The following is a 20455-nucleotide window of genomic DNA, read 5'->3' on the forward strand; positions in this document are numbered from 1 at the left end:
AAGAGATTGCCTGGCTATATACCAGCCATCTGGCAGGGCAGCAGCTAATGCTGTCCTTGCCCACCACTAAGGCTGATCAGGAAATGTCCAGTTCATTGTGATAAGTTTTTGAAATTATTGTTTGATCAATGACTTAGCTGGGATTTCAGAACCCCAGTCTATTTCTTAAGTAGACTTTAATGATTCAATCTAGGAGAGATGGGGAGAGCTGTTTTCCGAGCCTCTGCTTCTCGGGCTCTTCACTTTAATCTCTAGTCTATTTCTCCTCCTTAAGGACAGTCTCCCTGCCATCTGTGCTAGCACCGCTAATCCTCTGAGGCAAAGCAGACAGTTCATAACTGTAAGAAATAGCTTGCTGAGGTTTTTGTTTATTAATTCTTAAAACTTGGACTTAACTTCTTTCCTCTGTAACGTGACCCAAGGAACTGAAAGTACCAGTGAGCTGGCTGGCTTTGTGAGGGGAACTCAATGCTCCTGAGGCCTGTGCCCTTCCTGGGCCAGCCCTGCCTGAGTACAGTCATATTATCAGACCATCTTGCACATTTGTTTCTTTTGGATCGATATTTAATAAACTGTCAAGAACAGGAGTCTGACACTCAAAATCATTCTGATGCCAGTTCTCCAAATGCCTGGTTCACTTCCATTCCCAGCCCATCTGGGTGCCTGGGTCTTACACTACACTGAAATATATTCCCCATGACCCTTACAGACACATGGACAACAACTTCAGAAAAATGAGTAGCCGCACATAAGTGACTTTTAAGGAAATTTAAGGAATTTTTCTACTGTCCAAGTGCTTGTTAGCTGTAGTTACATTTGTGTTTGTGTGTTCATCACCAATGTATTAAAATTCTGGCTTCTGGGTTTCATATACTAAGTCCACCATCCAGGAACATTGTCTTATTTAAACCAATAGGTATATATTCTAAAGAAATATGAACAGAGATGTAATGAGCATATATATTGTTCATCGTTGCTGATTTTAGATCTTTAACCTGTTGAATTAAATAAGCTCCATATGTCAGAAGGTTCAACTTACAAGAAAACTGTAATGGTAACTCTAAATGTGACTATAATATGGAGACATTTATTTTACAGAGTGCTTCATATTTTTTTTTTTTATATTGGGACTATGTTACTATTTTTTAGCCATGGAAGAGAGAGCAATTCAACGAGCTGAACGTAGGCAGATCTTGGCAGAAAAGAAGAAAAAACAAGAAGAAGACAAATTGGTAATAAATTCAGAATGCAAACTGAGGCAAGAAAAGCGATTTGTTCAGATTTCAAAACCTGGAACCTTATGTGTCCATGCCTTCTGAGACAGTAGATTAGAGCAACTTGAGAACAGCTGTGGCCTACCCCTCTGATTTCAGTTTTAGGAAAATAAGAAAGGTTTCACTCAACATCATTGGCAGAGCAGAAAGGAAATGTTACAAAAGTGAATGGCAGCTAACAGATTGGAAGGTTCACAGGTAACCAAAATTAGCATGCTGTATGTTGATACATTGTATATTGATTGTATATTGGCCCAATGACTTCCCAAAGGACAGTAGTTCTTATCCCCCAACATTTGACCTAGACTGTCAGAAGGAAAATTTTCATCTATAAGAGAAAAATAACAGTTCTGTTTGGGGTCAGCTAACCAGGTTTCTTCACAGAAAGTAAGAACTGAAAATAGTCACTTTTATCATGAAAGTAGACTGCTATATTCATGGGCAGGAGAAGGTCCTTTCAGAGAGACCCTTAAGTTATAGGACATGCTAATTGAGTCTTTCCTTCCTGTCACAAAATGCATACATAGTCCAGGAGGACAGGCATTTGGTAGACACTTTGCTGGCTCAGGACCAAAGACCTCCTCCTTTCCTACTCAGAGGAAGGATTCTGAGTTTTATGTCTTCTGATTTCGTTCAGGCTCAGTTAAAAGCCCAAGAGGAAGAACGCCAAAAGAAGGATGCAGAAGAAAAGGAAGCCCAGCTGGAGAGAAAACGAGAGGAAAAGAGGCTGAAGAAGATGGTTAGTAGAGTCTTTGCCAGTTGCCCCTTTGTTGAAGACCACTGCTAGTGATCTCTCTCCTCATGATTGTGTTGGCCATAGGTGTACCTAGAGCATAGGATGCTCTCAGCAGAGGTGGTGAATGGGTGGAGAGAGCGATGGACAGAAGAAAATACATCTCAGAGACGCTGGGAAAGCAAGTTATTAAATGCTAGTTGAGAAGATAGACCTTACATTTGGAGAAAATACAGTAGTAGTCTTTGTTGGGTGCTACAAAGAACAAAAGGAATCAAGAAGTCATATGAGGCAAAATACACATAGATTTTAGAGACAGTTAAAGCATTTTCATCCTTTGCTAAATCAACATAAATCTCTAAAAGCAGCTGTTTCTTTCCTTAAAAACTGGTGAGAGATTCTAAAACACATTTCCCCAACATGTGTTATATTCCATGTCGTCCTAGTAGTTCCTGAAATAGTAAGTTGTTTTGAGAAAGTGTAAATTCGGTAGTCAGATGGTTTTAGAAAATGCTGTTTAAGATAAACAAAGTTCCTTAATTAGTTGACTTCCCAAAACTTTTGACATCTTCCCAGACATTATGAGTCTCTAGAAAAGAGACATAACATACCAAAGTAATATGTATATGACTACAAGACCCTTTTATTTATAACACATGGTATAACATATCATGAAACAATTTAAGGTCATACTACTGTAAAGCACCAAAATAATTTTAAAAATATACACTATAACAAAATTGTCTCTCATATCTGTTCACTGTAAAGAAATAAAAAGAAGAAAGAAAATATCTCTGAGCTCAACACTAAGAATTAACTGCTCTCATATAGTAGCATCTTAGTGTCTACTTGGGGCCTTTTTCTCTGTGCATCTCTCCCTCTCTATTAATAGATTTATCATTGTCTGCCTGTGGGTATATATAGCTTTAAATGTATTTTCTTTTTAGACTCTACCATGAGTAGAGTAACTTCAGAATTCTTCAGGGCTACCTAATTAATAAATACAATGATGTTCTTTATAAATATTTGTTTGGGATTAATACAGATTTACAGAAAATTTGTAAGGATAGTATCATATTGTATATCTTTCTCATTTAATGTTCTCCAATATCATCATGAAGGATTCATTAGAAGTCATCACTGAAAACATTGTTTTTCCATAAATATTCAAGATCTACTTGGAGATACCATATTCCTGAAGCTGTCTTGTCCCCTTGGGTCCTCTGGGCTGTGATAGCTTCTGTCTTTCCTTTTTTGTCATGACTTGTCTGAAGATTTAAAAATTATCCCTCCATTGTGTTTGGTATTTTTCTGACCATTCCTCTGCACTAGTGGGCTTTTGTGGTGATGCTCGCTCCATCCTAACTTATGGCAGCACTGTACCTGAGATCCAGATGAGCATCTCTCCTGATGTGTGCTTGGTGAGATAGCCAGGGCTTGATAGGCTTCGTCACTGTAGTTTCCAGTCTTCACTTTTCACACTTTATCCCCTGAAAGTGATTCATTAAGTCCAGTATTCTCTCAAGGCGAAAGGAAGATACAGTTCAGCTCCATGCCCTCTGAGGAGGTATATCTACAGCGAATACTAAGAATTTTCTAAATAAAGTTAGTCACTTCCTCCATTTATTCAGTCATCTTTTATAGGACTGTGGATTCATGCATATTTGTTTTATACTTTGGATGATAAGGTACTGTTATGGCCATTATTGTTTAGGTAGTGGTGTCAGAAGACTCTTTGTAGACTGCCCCTGGCTTCCTCGGGTGTGCCCTGTACCGCTCTGCTTTCTGAATACCTTCCTCTCTGAAGGCTTTCATCTCAGAGCTTCACTGCCAATCTCTATAATCAGATGTTTTCTCAAGATTCCTCTGTTCTACATGGTATCTGGAAAAGAAAGTCTAGGTGCTGAGTACTAAGTTACTACTGGGATATTCTTGATTCTAGAATGCTGGTAGACAAGTAGATGATATACATGTATTAGGCCATGCATACACATCTGATTATAACCATCCCTTCATATACAATTAAAGTGAACTCATACTGATGTCTCTAACTCTTTTCTTGGACCAGAGAGTTTATCATACACATCCCATCTTGTTTATTTGCGGATGCTCTGACAATTTGAACTTTAGCTCCATCAATTCAAATGTATATAATTTGTTAATAATGAGTTCACGGCTAATTTGGGCTCTGTCTCAAAGTCTGTCTCAGAAGTATTAATTTACCTGGGCACTCTTAGCTGTTGGATGTGACATCCCTGTTGTTGATCCTATGTAGTCATCCGTGAGCGGTCCTTATATACTCAGTTCACTGAGAATTTTTATTATGAAAGGATATTGAATTTTATCTAATGTTTTCATCTATTGAGATGATCATAGAATTATTATTATCCTAAAGTGGTATATTGCATCTACTGATGTGTATAGATGGTCCTTCCATTCCTGGAGTAATTTCACCTGGGTGTGGTATATGATACTTTTAATGTAATCTTGAACTCGTCTTGCTACTGTTTGGTTGAGGATTTAGAAAGTGATATTCCTCAGGAATAGCGGCCCATATTTTCTGTTCTTATGTCATCCTTGTTTTGCTTCAGTGTCAGACTAAGGCTGGCCTCACAAAATGAGCTTGAAAGTATTCTTTCCTCCTTAGCTTTCTGGAACAAAGTTGGTCATGGTGTTTACCAGAACAGGAAGCAAACTAGCGGTATCCAATCTGGAGTCTGTCTTTTAGCAAACATTTTCGTTATTTCTGTGCTGCTAACATTAAAATGGCACTGGCATAATTGGATTAAAGTATGCTGTCTCCTATCAGCTGTCCCTCTCCTCCATGTCTCTTCCTGTCTTCTCTGATTTTAGTAAGCATCTTATCACCTCTACTGAGTTATTTGCTTTCCTTTTATTTTGGTATTGACTAGTGCTTAATAACCTCTGTCCATTGTCCCTGAGAGCTTCACACCCTCACATTTCACTTTCTCCACACACCCCCCCCCCATTTTCTCTTGTCATATGGGTCCTGTTTTGTTTGTACTGTGCTGTGAATACTAGGTGTCCTGCTGAGGTTCCTGCCTTACACAGCTGCTGTAGTGGTAATAGTATGGCTGTTAGCTTTGGCCTTCCATTTCTAGTGCTCTTTGTACAGATCTAACATCTTATCTGTGTCATATGTTTTTCTTCCTGAAGAACTTGACCCATTCTGCTCCTGTTGGCAGATTCCCTCAGCGTATATAACCTGCCTCCTTCCTCTCAGACAGTCTCAGTCCCACATGTTCTTACAGGACCTTTGTTCTGGTTCAGGTCCATGAGGAGGGAGAGAGTAGAGAGCCCTGGAGTATCATAGGATACTAATCCTGTCTTCTTACACTGGCCCACCTACTGACAGAGTTAGGGTCAGCATGAGGACTTTAGTCTGTAGCAGGTGGTGAATTTTTTCCCCTCTCCCATCTTTAACACTATATCTCATTTTAACTCTCTAAAATATACCATTCATCTAGATATGGTTGGTTGGTTTGTTCGTTATTTGCCTTTCTTAATAGTTTTAAGCTTCTTGGATATACAGCTTTGTGTTTTATCACAAAATTTAAACATATTTTTACCCACCATTCTTCAGATATTTTAGCTGACTCTTCATTCTCCTTGCCAGTTTCCAGGCACACCAGTGTTAAGTTTCTCATATGTGCCAGTTTTTTACTCTCTTGCTACTTGGCAGTTACTATGACTTCAAGTTGCCTGGTTCTTCCTTCAGCTGTGCCCCTATTAATAAGTACGTTGAAGACACTCTTCATTTCTGCTCGCATGGTTTTAATGTCTAGCACTTTTGTTGTGACCTTTATGGTTTTCATGTGTTCTGCAATCACCTGTCTGATACTGAATGCTGTCCATCTTTTCTCCACTTTGCCTTCGGTTCTCTAGAATTCTAACAGCTTCACTATCTTTGTCATGTCTGTCTTGTTCTGATGATTGTTTTTATCTTTTCAGACCTTACTCTTATCTTTTGATAGATCATTGGTATATTATTGTTGAAAGCCAATCATTTGCTTAGAGCAATAAGAATTTAACCATGTAGGGCTTTAGTGTGAAGATTTGTGTTAATCTAGGCAGGGATTGGGCTTTGTTTGATGTTTATTGTTGCTATGGTTACTACCATTGGCTTTTATTGTTGCTATGGACACTAGAGGCTTCACTTTTTCAGTGCCTTTGGCTTTGGGTCTTCACCTGGTGCTGCTCCCTAGTCCCTCCTGTTTCATAACAGTGTCTGTGAGTAGGTGCTGAGACGGGTGTGAGGGAAGCACTCTCTCCTACATTTCAGCCTTGGGCGTGCCCAGTTCTGGCTCTGGAGTTTCTGTTCCTGCTATGTGGAAGTACTGCTGCGCCTTACTTCCCCCTTTCTCTGTGACTGCAAGCCCTTCCCTACAGCAGTTGGTTGGTGGGAAGAGATCACATCTGGAAGACTTCTCAAAGTACCCTCTCGACACAGTGTGGGCCCCCTCTATTCCCAGGTGGTGCAAGCAGAGAGCCTTCATTCTCGGGAGGAAGAATGCTCGATCCTCTCCCCTTGACAGCCTATTCAGGAAAGGTCCTCTTAGTCTCCATATCATCTCTGTGAAAACATATTGGGGTTCCTAGAGGAGAAATCTACAGGAGAGTGGGACCACCTTCATGAGCCTTACCTCCTCACATGATGCACTAGCACCCCCACCTACACGCACATACACCAAGCACTGCACCAACATCTCCTCCTTAGCAGCTCAGTATGTGTAGCTTCTGCCTCCTCAGGCAAGCTAACGCTCCCGTGCCTCCCTGAGTGCCTGTCTTTCCAGTCTGGGGATGATTACATGTCTCAGGTCATCTCACAAAAAGACATTAGTTCTGATCCCTGAACAAACCAAAAATGATTTTTAAAAAACTTACTGGCCAGGAGAATATTTTATCTCACTATACCAATCACCAACCTTTCCTTTTTAAAAATGTCAGCCCATAGCAACAGACAAAAAGCCTTTTCACGTAGACCAGTTTCCATTCAGACTGTAACCCTCTAACTCTGAGAGCAGTGCATTTGCTGCCTGGCTGTGATTGAGCCTTCCTTGAGAGTGATTTCAGCTCTCAATGTACCTGTCAGTTGTCTCCTTTTCCTTCTGTGCAAACATGCTGTGCACAGCAAGCTTGCCCACTCTGCTTGGCACATGGTCTTCATGCTTTTGAGGCAGCATATTCTGCACAAACAGTTCCTGGCTTCCCTGTAGACTTCACATAGCTAGCCCAGACACAACCTCCAAGGCCACGCTGATGCTATTCCTATGAACAACAAAAACTCAGTGGCACTCCTGAACCAGTGCCTGCGGGGACTTTGTCTGTTAGTTGCATGTGGCTGGAAGTCTTTGAGGGAAATCTGGTTTAACTTCTAGTTGGCAAGTTTTTGCTCACTGAATTTATCAGCAGTCTGTCCAGTAGAGGTACCATATTCTCTAGGTAGATGAATAACCCAACTATTGTGATAGCAGATTATCTCAGGTACAACCACATGTATTTATCTGAATACAAAATATAAGCCCAGCTGTGCATGTGAAGGACATGTGTCTTGGTTTGGTTTTCTATTGCTGCAATAAATGGTATGACCAAAAGCATTGTGGAGAAGAATGTATTTGGCTCATGTGAAACAGACCATTATTAGGGAAGCCAAGGCAAGAGCTGAAGCAGAGACAAGAGAGGTCTGCTGCCTGCTGCCTGCTGGCTTCCTGCCCCCACTCAGCCTGGTTCCTTATATTTCCCCCCAGGGCCACAGGGACCTGGGCCCTCGCACATCCAATCAAGACAATGCTCCACTGACTTGCCTACATATAGTCTGATGGAGGCCTCTTCACTAACTGTAGCTAGTGTCAAGTTGACAAAAGACTGATCAAAACAACATGTAATACTAAGTTTTAGGACAAAGGAAGTCTTCAGGGAAAAGACCATGATAAAGTGGCCCTCCACATTCAGAAGAAAGGGGATGGGTTAAGGGGATGGCAACAGCTCCATGACCCTAGGACCCTGACAGAAAAGCACACCAACTGAGGCAAATAAGAGTGCCATTCACAGGTCTCACATGACCTAAAGGTAAAAACCTTCTCATAAAGTCCCAGTTCTCTCATTGGATGCATGTTTTCTACTACTGCTTAGCAAGCTATTGCTCTAGAGCCATATAAAGATACTTGGGGGATGATGGGTTTTTTGATGGCCTGGAACCCACTTTATAGACCAGGCTGGCCTTGAACTCCCAGAGATCCATCTGCCTCTACCTCCCATGTGCTGGGATTTAAGGTGGGCACCATATACCCAGCTTATAAATATACTTTTAACTAGTAGGAATTTGAAATCTGTTACTGAAAAGGGTAATTTTATCACAGAAAATGACATTTTCCATGTTTAGTAAACATATTAGGTTGATGTAAAATATCTACTTCTGTGCCAGTCTTTGCTCTGGGTGTTGGAGTCGAGCAGTGAAGACAGCATCTCTGTCTTGAGAACCCATCTATATTAGTTTGGAAAAATCACTCAGCATCTAAAGGTGTAGACTGGGAGGACACTCGGGGAAGCTTGGTACAAAGGAGGTCCCCACAGGACACACACATGCATGTCAAATAGCCCGTGAGACACACACAGCTGGACAGAGATGCTTATATATCAAGACTAGAATGTGGAATCTAGAAGATCCAAATATGCCAGTGTTTTTGATGATCTGAAAGTGACTAGAATCAGCATGGGGGCAGGGTGGACAGAGATGACTGCAGGGCCGCAGCCTAGGATGAATGAATATTTTTCCAGAGGATGAGGATCTAGGAGAACCTAAGATTAGAACAGTAAGAGCAGTGTTTGTGTTGGGGGAGGAACGATGGTAGACCCAGCGCAATGTGCCCGAGCTCAGTTCTGAAGGAGACAAGTGACCCTTTAATTTAGAAACAGGGGCATCACTCATGAGCTGGACAAGGGTGCTTTCTGTGGCAGCTTGGGAAAGGAGCCACTTTCCAGTGGGCCGAGGCTCGGTGAGGAATAGAGTGTACATGGGGGTCCAGTGGGTCAAAGGGATTTTTCGCTGGTGGTTGCTTTTGGTTTTATTTGCTTTTTTTTTAAATTGGCTTTTATTTGCGTGTTCCTATTTTGACTTCTATGATGCAGCAGTAACAGAGAAATTAGTGTTAAAATAGACTTGAGTGCTGTATACTTCCCTTAACATACTGTAAAACCTTAATCTTTCTCTTGAGACATAGTGGCTGATACAGATGTTGGCTTGTTTTTTTTTTCTTCGAGACAGGGTTTCTCTGTGTAGCCCTGGCTGTCCTGGAACACACTCTGTAGACCAGGCTGGCCTCAAACTCAGAAATTCACCTGCCTCTGCCTCCCAAGTGCTGGGATTAAAGGCATGCGTCACCATACCCGGACACAGATGTTGGTTTTGTACATCATTTGTAATTATGCAAAATATAATTTAAATCAGAAGATAAACCCATATTTAATACCACTTTTAACCTGAGCAAACCACGTGCTCTTTGAAACCTTACTGTGTAAATCCCCAATATAAATGCTTTTCAAAGCAGAATCATACTATGTCAACATGTCAGCTGAGTAGATACAGCTGCCATTCACTTCCTGTACAAGGAAGTGGAAAATAAGTCAGCTGCGAGTGTGTGCAGGCAGGTAGGTCCTTTAGACTGAGCCCAGGGCTCTCCAAAGGGTGGAATCAGGCTCACAGGCTGCCTGCAGGCTGCCGCCCAGTGAGGGACAGTGCGCTGCACGTGGAAAGAACCCCGTTCTGTCTCCTCGTTCATTCTTCACCCTCCTCCTACTCAGGAAGAAATGCTTATCTACAGTTTTCATGCCTGCCATCCCATTCAAGAAGCTTCTCAAGGGTCTGAAATAAAGGTTATAAAGGTTATTTTGATGTAATTCCCTGAAGAATGTAGACATTTCATTTTCAGGAACTTGTACAAAGATAGGTAATTGCATTGGAAGATGAGGACACTCTCCCTTTCCTATTAGAAATAATCTCTCTCTCTCTCTCTCTCTCTCTCTCTCTCTCTCTCGCTCTCTCTCTCTCTCTCTCTCTCTCTGCCTCTCTGTGTGTGTCTGTCTCTCTCTCTCAGAAGGCTCTCTCTCTCACACACACACACACACACACATACACAGTAGCTTGCAGCATCATTCACTTCCTGTACAAGGAAGTGGAAAATAAGTCACCACTGCACTTTTCATGACATGAAATTAGAGAAGGAAAAAGGAACTTGAATATTGCTATATTTCTGGCCCACGGGTGACCGCCACCGTGAGAGCAGTGTGCCGTCTGCTTTAAAGTTGTGTTTTGCTGCACTCACTACATCGCAGTCAATGCTTCTCTCCCACCTTGATTACAGACTGCTTTTATTAAAAGACAGAACTAGATAATGGTATCTGTAAGGTATACTGTTAAGTTCCTGTCATCTTTCTTGGCCACACCGCTCAGGAATGCATGTCTTTCTTCTGTGAGAAGCACAAGGTGCGTTCTTTCTCAGGGAACCACCAGGGGCAGTTAATCTTGCTGCTCAGGACAGAAGGCTGCTCTGTGATGATAAATACTTTCAGCTTACATCTGGACTTACTGTTCACTTCGGAAAGAAAAATAACTCAGTGTTAAGAAGAGTCTTTTAGACTTTCCGTGGAGTTTCTTGTCATTTGGCCATCATGATTTATCTGTAAGGCTGTACATCATAATTCTAGTGCCGTTTGCATCGCTGCTCTTTCTGTAATAAGGAAAGGCTTCCCGATCTCTCCCTTGACTAGATGTTTTGACTTTTTAGTCATGAGGGAAGTGGTAGCTCATTTCTGTAAACACTATTGGATAAACCCAAGAATGCATAGCTTACGGAGTTACGACCAGCATTCCCTGCCCTCTTCCAAAATCCTTTAAAAAATATTCCAGAGTTTTATTATAATGATCAGCACATTATTTAACTGTTAGATGTTGTACTGGCTAGTTTTCTGTGTCAACTTGACACAGCTGGAGTTATCACAGAGAAAGGAGCTTCAGTTGAGGAAATGCCTCCATGAGATCCAACTGTAAGGCATTTTCTCAATTAGTGATCAAGAGGGAAAGTCCCCTTGTGGGTGGGACCATCTCTGGGCTGGTAGTCTTGGGTTCTATAAGAGAGCAGGCTGAGCAAGCCAGGGGAAGCAAGCCAGTAAAGAACATCCCTCCATGGCCTCTGCATCAGCTCCTGCTCCCTGACCTGTCTGAGTTCCAGTCCTGACTTCCTTTGGTGATGAACAGCAGCATGGAAGTGTAAGCCGAATAAACCCTTTCCTCCCCAACTTGCTTCTTGGTCATGATGTTTGTGCAGGAATAGAAACCCTGACTAAGACAGATGTTAATTTTGTTTCCTTTTAAAGTGAAATTCTTTCTATGGTTTTTAATCATGGAATTTTTGTTTCTTTTTTTTCCCTCAGAAAGAACTAGAGAAACAGAAGAGAATTAAAAGAAATCAAGAGTTGGAAGCAGTAGCCAAAGGTCATTATGAGAGGGTCTTGCTAAGGAAAAAAGGCCTGGAGCCCTGGAAGAGACTGAGAATGCAAAGCAAGCACAACGTTGAGGTGATGTCACCATCATGGTATCAGCCCCAAGTTAAAAAGTAGCCTTTCTCAGATAGCATGAACACTCACTCAGGCTTTAGAGTGAGGGGAACTTAGTGATTTTAAAAGCCAGACAATAACTGCCTTGAGTATGTATGTTTCTGTTTTGAGTAAGAGTCCAGATTTGATTATCTAAACACTTGTAATTTTACAGGTTTTGAAAAGTAGAGTGATTTTATTAGAGATCGCCACTATAGGAGGAATAGAGGTGACTAGATTTTATCATGGTTTCTAACAGAGAGAAAGTCATAGGTGTGATTTCTGCTATGATTATGTCCATAGACAAACCCAGAATCTCAGTGCATTACAATTACTCATCTCTCAGGAGTCTGCAGGCCACTTGTGCTTCGTTCCCAGTCTCTCCCCAGCCCTTCTTGCTGGTTTCAGAGCTGCTCAGGTTGTTCCTTCCACCTAGCAATTAACTAACAGGTATAGCAAGCCAAATTACATAAGCCCTCTGTCAGCCTCTGCGGTCCATCACCCTGCACTGGAGTCCTGTCTCCTGGGTCCTTTTGATCTCCATCAAAAATAGAGAGTGTTGAGTCCAGCATAGGTAAAGTTGATTGCAGAATAAAGTGAAGAATACTCCCAAGGGGTGGCAGTGCAGTGACCAAGAGACCACAGTGTCTCATTTCACATTTTAAGGCAAGCATTCTATGCCTAAAGTGTCTAGGAAAAGCAGCTTTTCCTGAGGGACATGGTCTGTGCTGATGTGACTCGGCTAGGAGAAGGCAGTGTACATCTTGATTAGAAGGCCTCCACGTAGACAGTAATCACTGTGGCTTAGAAGTCAGTTATCAGGTCTGGAGAGGAGGCTCGTGGGTCGAGTACTTGACGTTCTTGCTGAGAACCAGAGTTCATTCCCTAGCACCTTTGAGTGGCTGTCACCTGGCTGTTTCTTCAGGCTCCAAGGAATCTAATACCTTCTTCTGGCCTCTGTGGGCATCAACATACACTGACACATAATAAAAATACAACAAATGATAGGTCACTTTTGATTCTGGCCATTTGGAATGTCACATCTCTTCCCAGGGCTGAGATATTCACTCAGATCCCACTCTTTTGAGTGGTAATCAGCCCCATACCTCAGTGCTGCTCATTATGAGGGGAAGGTTCATTACCAGTGTCCTCCAGGCTGATAATCTAACTGGTCTTCTAACACTGCCCACTAATATTTTACTGAGCAGAGCAAGCGTAAGGCCAGGCTCAAGGTCACTAAGAAGGATGAGGCTCCATCTACTCCATCAGGTGGTGCTATGAAGTCACACTGCAGAGAGTACAGAATACTGTTATAGAGAGCAGCAGTCTGCTCTGCCACAGGGGTCCTTGAAATCTAACACCAATGAAATGGCTCACATTACCCTAACAAACTTATCCGGTACATAGAACATTCAAGTAATGGTCAAGAAGTTCAAACAGATGGGATGTTATTCTGTCTTTGGCTGTCAGGTTTTACGTGCCACAGAGCCCCATGTGATGACTGCTCTGGCCTGGAAATATGACTAGCAGGAGATCTGGGATGCAGCATGTTTACAGTAATGGGTGGCTAGGTTAGATGAGACCTAGAGAAATGTGTCACTGTTCTAGAAAAGACTGCAATGAGAAAATCTTTTCTCCTGCCTGTTGAAGGAACACAACCATCTCTTTCATACACAAAAACTGAATTATATTTATTTTGGATGATACTCTCAGCCACTTAAATTGGAAAGACATTAAAATGTTCATCATGTTATTTTTGTATCAATGGTTTTGTGGTTTATTGATAACGTCTAAATTTCAGTCCTGGTGACAGGTCATTCTACAAACTAATTGAGAGTATTGGCATTTCCTCAATTGACAGTGGTTAAGTACATAATAAAGAGTGGTCTCTTATGGAATTGCTGTCCAAGTTCCAGCAGAGCAAACTGAGAGCACTGCCAACCCCCCAGTCCAAAGGTTAGCGGACATGAAGGGATGGCTTGACACTGCTTATTCCATTCCATACCCAGCCAGTCTCTGGCCTCCAGGGAGTCAGCACTGTAAGAACATGTATGATGCATGAATCCCACGACCTCCACAGAACAAAGCCGGTAGTCTCAACTCCGTTATTCTTATCTAGTGCCTGTCTAAACCTGCTATGTAGCATCATTTTCCTATCTATGTATGTCTCCTTAAGTGATTTAAAATTCAAGGAATAAGTTCCACTTTTCATTAAAAATTTTCCCAGGTAGCAGAAAAGTATCACTCTTTGGCTTTACAAAGAAGATGCCTGCTCAACTGGTTCCAGTATAGCCAGGAACATCTGGCTACGAAGACAGCCAAGGCTGATCAATTTTACTCCCAACTATTGTATAGAAGAAGCATCCGGAGCTGGCTCCAGGTAAGGACAGGGGAAAAACACTTTAAATGCATCTCCTTGAGCCTTGTGTGATGACACTTACCTATGGTCTAAGCACTTTGGAAGCTGAGACCTTCTCTCAGAAAATCAAAACTAAATAAACACCCCCCCACACACCCCGTTCAACTCCCCATTAAAACAAACAAACAAAAACCAAGCTGAATGGGCTTGATAATGCCACACCCACTTTGGTTTTTCAAGAATACGGAGCCATGAATCCAGTTCATTCCTTTGAAACATTGTCAGCCTTGGGTAGTATAAAGTCTCCAGCACATGTCACTTTCCTCATAAAGTGTGTGTGTGTGTATGTGTGTGTGTGTAATGAGTCCTTCAGCTTTTGTTTCTTAATATCCCTTGGTTTTCTGTCTCACAGTACTTAGGTGATTTTGGAAATTTCTCCCATCAGTCTGACACCTATTACTGTTATAGTAAATTACAGAGGATATTACTGACTTGGCTGCCTTGTTATTCTTTCAACCCTTTGCATCCTTTTGTATTTTGCTTTGTATGTCTCTGTTTCTGCATTTTCTCATTTGTTTTTACTTACTCTATGTGTGTACTGATATCACTTGTCTCATTTCTATCGTGTCTTCACCCACTAGTATGTCAGTGATCTAGAGAAAGAAGTCAGGAGACTCTGTGCCTACTTACTGCAGAAGAAGATTTTCAAGGCCTGGCTTACCACTGTCAGGGAGCTGAAGATGGATTCCCAAAGAAAGCTTAAGGTTGCCGCAGAACACTGTGACAGGTAAGGTGTGGCGCTCTCACGAAACTGACTCCCCAGCTGCCTGGAACATCATCTCCTGCTTGCACGGTGAAGAAGGGGTGTGGGGGCTAGGAGAGCCAGGCCCTCAGAGACAGGGGAATGCTAGCTCCCGGTGTACAGTGTAGCAGCAGCAGCACAGGAAAGCATCTGTACAACAATGAGGAAGCAAGCGTGTCCTGTCCCCCTCACGGGGGCTGCAGGGACCACGTGTGAAATCCATGGAACATGCCTAAGCAGATGTGTTCCTTAGTAGTCATGTGGTTTTCAGTTTTTAACATTTTTATCACATGCATGTCTGGTGCTCATGAAGGTCAAAAGATGGCACAGGCTCCCCTGGAACGGGAGTTAGACGTGCTTATGCACGCCATGTGGGTGCCAGAAACTAAACTCGGATTCCTCTGCAAGAGCAACATGGACTCTTAACTCAGAGGTTTTTTTTCTTAAGCTTGACGTTTTTAAACATTGTGGAATATAGCACCAAATTTTAAAGTGCTTAAACCATACAAATATAGCTAGTAATTACTAGACACCCGTGTCACCATAACTGAGGTCAAAGTGGAATATCACTGTCACTTTCTCCGTCACAAGTCCCTCCTACAGGTAAAGAAATCTGCTGATTTGTAGCGTGAACCTTCTCCTGCTCTCCCTAAGCCCTCAATACCATGTGGTTCCTTGTGTTGAATTCCGTGTATAGATGACCTATTATTGATGTTTAAAATACAGCTAGGTCTTACTTGTTGAGAAATAGTGTAGTCCACACAAATATAAGCGAGTATATGCTTGCTGTCTGACTTCAGAACTTCCCTAAGCATCTGCACAGAAATGTTAGGAGTAGACAGAAACAGCCCTTTTTGACAGTCAAGCAGTTATGTAGTGGGTCTCCCTCTCCTCCCAGCCTATCCTTTATTTATTTTTTTTTTTTTTGATTCTTTGTTTTCACTGTGTATGAGCACCTCTTGCGTATCTTGTTATACCAGTATGGCCACATATAGCAAAAACTGTTCTTAATTTATAGGCACTGGAAATCAGTGGTCTGGGAATAGGCTAACAAGTGGATTATAGTTTAGTGCAAATAGAGATTAACCATGCAATAGTGATAGTATTCAGGGGACTTGCCTTTGAATAAAATGCATCTGCTTTAGAGGAAGGCGAGGACACAGTACCTAATGACTCTGCATTCATAACCTTTTGAACCTACTCATCACAGGGCCGGTGACATCCTAGTGGGTAAAGGTGCCTGCCACCAAACCTGATGACCCAAGTTCAGTGTGTGTCCTCTAACCTCCATACTCACACTGGCATGTGTGTGCTCCTGTGCATATGTACACACTAATAAAATGCAATAAAAGATAAAACTTTTAGAATTAAACACAACTTTACAATGAGTAGGAACAGATTTTGCCTTCTGAGCTGTGGTGGACACTGAACAAGGAAGCAGTAGTGTATTAATGCACTGCTCAGCCCAACTCCAACTGCTGTGTCCTGAGGTACAGCCACTGTGAATATATATGCACTTGACCTCCTTCTGTGTGCCCGAGGATTCACTTGGGGCTTTCAGAACACAAAGTCTGACATATGGTCACTGTACTACCCTGGGGGCGTGAGTTCATTCTCCAACAAGGGAGCAGCACACACCCAATGCAGCTCACTGGGCCCCACACTGGGTTTCCTTGCTGTAAGTCACCCTGCCCCACATTGTCTTCCTGCTCTGTCTCCTAGTTCACTGTTGTTATAAGCTCAAAGACACAATAGCAAGATAGTGTTGCTTTTTAGGGTTCGAGGGGGTAAGTCGGGATAGGAACTGTGAGAGCAACAAGAAAGGAAGTCCATTTGTTCGGGTAGAACCTCTGCTGTGACATTGTTCTTCCCCACTTTGTTCCTGCTTCCTCTGTCCATGCCCCACTGGCCTCCTATTCTGCTCCTCAGGCACAGCGCTCACTTCAGCTCAAGGGCAAACACAGTTTTATCCTTCACATTGTTAAGCTCTGCCCCATGTCACCCACTGACCAGCTCATCTCAGTGTGTCTACCCATTCATTGTTCTACGTATTCCCTGAGCTAGGAGATTTCAGAGTAGACTAGGAGGAACCAGAAAGCCTGGAGCAGAGTGAGAAGAGAGGAGCTGTGAATGGCAGGGGAGAGAGACATGTGCTCAAGCCTGGGAGTGGGCCCTAGAGATGACCACAGGAAGTTCGCACTGGTGGGCTGAGCGGAGAGAAGTCAAATGCAGTGAAGCAGTTCAGTTTAATGGAAGTCAGCATTATGCAAAACATCAACCAGCAAACAGCCATAAATTTAATAATGACTGAGGTGAATTCTTGAGCCTTGTTAGCTGGTTAACAGGCCAGAACAAATATCACTGCCTGTAAAGCCTCGGCAGCCTGTGCTTGTGTACCGACCTATAACCATGTGATTGTGTGTGGTGGATGCTAAGCTTGACTCTTGGCCTTTACTCCAGGCCTGCCCTCTGCAGGTCCCCTTCTCCACAGCTCAGATATTCCTCCTGAGACAGGGCAGCGGCTGTGTTTCTCCACCACTGGCCCTTCCCATACTCTGAAAGGCTAGCTGTCTGAGTGGGTAGAGCCTGTTAGGCCTTGCTCAGCATCCCCAGTGGCCATCTGGTGTAGGCATGGTCACTCCTCAGAAGGCAGGTAGGCTTCCCACAGACACCACTCCATTTCACTTTCCACCCTTGGCATTAGCAGATTTGTTCTTAGCAAAATTCTAGCTCCTTTCTGTTGTAGTTGGGGATGAGCTTGCCACTCAGGTTTTAAACTAACTGAGCGCTCCCAGTACAGTCAGTCATCTTTACCTTGACAGCTGTCTGCCCAAGCCCATCCTAATTCCTGGTCCTGGTTGGTCGATATACAGGCTGTGGCCAGGCCAGCTGAGGAGTCCCAAAGCCAGCACTGTTAGCATTGGGCTCTCTGTGCAGCGTCACTCACCAGTCACCCCATCTATTCTTTTCAGCAGCACTGTGTGCTGTCAGAATTCCCATTGATTTCCCTTTCTCCCTTTTCCCCCTTAAAGGAAGATTCTCATGCTCACACTGGAGACGTGGAAGGCATTTGTAAAACTCACCAAAGAAGAAAGAGTGAAGGAAGAACGCCGAGACCACCTCCGCCGGAAGGTCTCCGAAATCCTTCCAGACTTCCAGATGCTGGTGCCTCCGTGATGGCTGCATCCAGTAGCTACCTGCTTGCCCGCTGAGGGAAGTCTCCGGTGCCTGGACGTGTGCAGGCTATCTCCACCCACACACCAGCTGAGCCCGACCTACTTTCTGGATGTGTCATAGCCAGGGGAAGTATCTTGGGATTTGTTCTTCCATCTTGACCTCTCCTGGATTGCTAGGCATCTGTTGTAATGTCTGTCACTGTGGGTCATCCAAAGGACCACTGTTGAGGGCACCATGTTGAGTATATTTTATATATTCTTAGTATAATAAACTTGGGAAGGATGAATGTGCCTGCCTGAACTTACAGAGGGGCGTCCTTATTGCTTGCTGTGAGCTGCGGTATGGGTAACAGTGGAGACAAACAGAAAGCAATGAGGACAGAGAGGGCATGGGTGGCCAGTGTTCTGTGACCAGAACACGAGTGACAGGTGCCCACCAGGGCCCACGCTCTCAATGGCAGAGCATGATTAAAGGTACTCTACACAGCTCAGCAGGCTGCAGCAGCTTGTGCTGATCTTAGAGCAGCTAGGACAGCCAAGCACTTGGTACACAGCAAGGCAAGCTCCAGCAGGGACCACCCAGCCCCTCATCTGAATGTCTAGCCATGTTCCCAACCCAGCTTCTAAGTAATCCATCTGCTTTGTCTGCTTGGCCTGGCAACTTACACTGAATTCAAAGAATGTTCTAATATTTAGGATTCTGTAAAGATTGATCAAATGTTCCCTTCTGTGAACTTTTACACAGAATCATCTGCTAGCAATTTTTTCATTATAAAACTTGTCTTTATTGTGACAAATTCAAATAGTCCACAAATGCACACAGTAAAATGCAAAACCTCCTCATAGCCCAGAACAACTGAATTGGTAAAATAAAACTGTCGAGCGAATGTGCTCGATCTGAAACCACCCCAGCTGCACGCCATGCAGAGTGGCTCTGGTCATTTCCTCACGGACAAGAAAACGCCAGGGCAGAGCTGAACTGCATGCAGCCCACACACCTTTTTATGAATACCATGACTGCCATCTAAAAACAAGTGTTTCAAAGACTAATGGCTACAAGAAAAATGGAACTAAATTCATATTTAACCTCACTCCATGTAAACCACTGCTTATACCTAATTACAGCACACTTATTAAATATTGGCATTAACACTAAAAAAATCAAAACCACACACAAATATTAATTTAATGCCAAGCCTAGAGATAAGGCTTACTAATTCTTTAAGTAAACATGTCCTAAATAAGTCATATAAAAATCAAGTTTTCTATCTTAAACTTGATCTTTTCTTCACCCAAACGTCAACCAGAAACTGCTTCCTTGGGACATATGTTGGCTGGGTCACCTGGACAGTGCCAGCTTACAGACCTCTCTGAAGAGACCAAACGCTTGATAGGCATAGTGAAGACATGAGCTGAAACACTGCTGCTGCTACCTAGCACCTGAATAGAAAGTACCTGACCCACAAACCCAGGGAGGAAAAGAGGAAGATGAAGTGTAGGGTCTGCAAAGGCCACCGGACAGGGATGACAGTGAGGTAGTCAGGAGGCCCCACAGCTCAGAGCAAAACACTTTAAGGACACACCAACAACCACAGACAGTTTTCATAAAAGAAAGCACTTTATTTTCCTTTTAAACAACGTGGTCACATTATTTTGCACAAAAGGCAGGAGTTTGTAAAATTCCCATTTTAAAGGCTAAGATGTAGATAAAGGGACAAAAAGAGTCGAGGCCAGCCCTCAGCCTCCAGCTTGGCTTCAGGAATCCCACTTCATGTTGTAGGCCATCCATATCAAATACTGAATTTAATATTAAAACCATTCTCAGTATTCATTTACTCTACCATCAGAGTAATCAGATCTGATTACTGAAATCAGATCACGAAAAGGCCCCAAAGACATCACACACATCATCCAATCACCCAGACTCCGGCACAAGCTTGAGCTGGCTGCTCTGATGTGGCATCTTGTCAATGGCTCTGCCTGAAAGACTTTCCTTTGTACCATTAGAGCAGGCTAGCTCTGGGTTTGAAGCTTTGCCTTTTAAGTAGGGGTTTTTAAAGGTGAAAAGCGACACCAGGACATCTCCAGTACTTAGAAGTCTCAAGCCCAAGGTGGCGAGAGCCACGTGCTCTGCTCACCACTCTGCCTGCTGTTCCTACAGTGAAATGCTCAGAGCCAGCTCACAGCAACAGGACTCAGTCTGGCCGCTTCTTCTGAACAGTTCCATGAATCTCAGCAAACACTCACAAGAACACACTGAGTTTCATTTAGTGTTCAGTTTAGTCAGCATGGCTTTCATTCGCACCACACGGCCCCTGTGTGTTTAACATGAAACAGTTCACCTGCCAAACTTACGCTGAGCAAACCAGGCTCCAAGCAGCACAACTCGAACCCGCTGCTTGTTCGAGAAGGCTCCTTTTCGAAAGGCAGGGTACCAAAATATGGCTAACAGGAAGTTCCGTCATGCTGGGCGTGGTGGCGCACGCCTTTAATCCCAGC

The 20455-nt window shown here is 43.1% G+C and overlaps 1 protein-coding gene across 1 annotated transcript in view; it reads left to right on the plus strand.

The window, feature by feature from the left end:
• Positions 1–18261, plus strand: part of Ccdc191 (coiled-coil domain containing 191) — a 72766-nt gene extending 54505 nt beyond the window's left edge. Inside the window, exons 11-16 of the mRNA XM_021184944.2 lie at positions 1150–1232; positions 1912–2013; positions 11458–11601; positions 13847–13999; positions 14620–14765; positions 17813–18261. Of these exons, the coding sequence (XP_021040603.1) occupies positions 1150–1232; positions 1912–2013; positions 11458–11601; positions 13847–13999; positions 14620–14765; positions 17813–17957 (773 nt within the window). The 3' untranslated portion in view covers positions 17958–18261. The remainder of the gene's footprint in view (positions 1–1149; positions 1233–1911; positions 2014–11457; positions 11602–13846; positions 14000–14619; positions 14766–17812) is intronic.
• The last annotated feature ends 2194 nt before the right edge of the window (positions 18262–20455 follow it).

Source organism: Mus caroli, chromosome 16 (assembly GCF_900094665.2).
Source record: "Mus caroli chromosome 16, CAROLI_EIJ_v1.1, whole genome shotgun sequence".
NCBI classification, from domain to species: domain Eukaryota; kingdom Metazoa; phylum Chordata; class Mammalia; order Rodentia; family Muridae; genus Mus; species Mus caroli.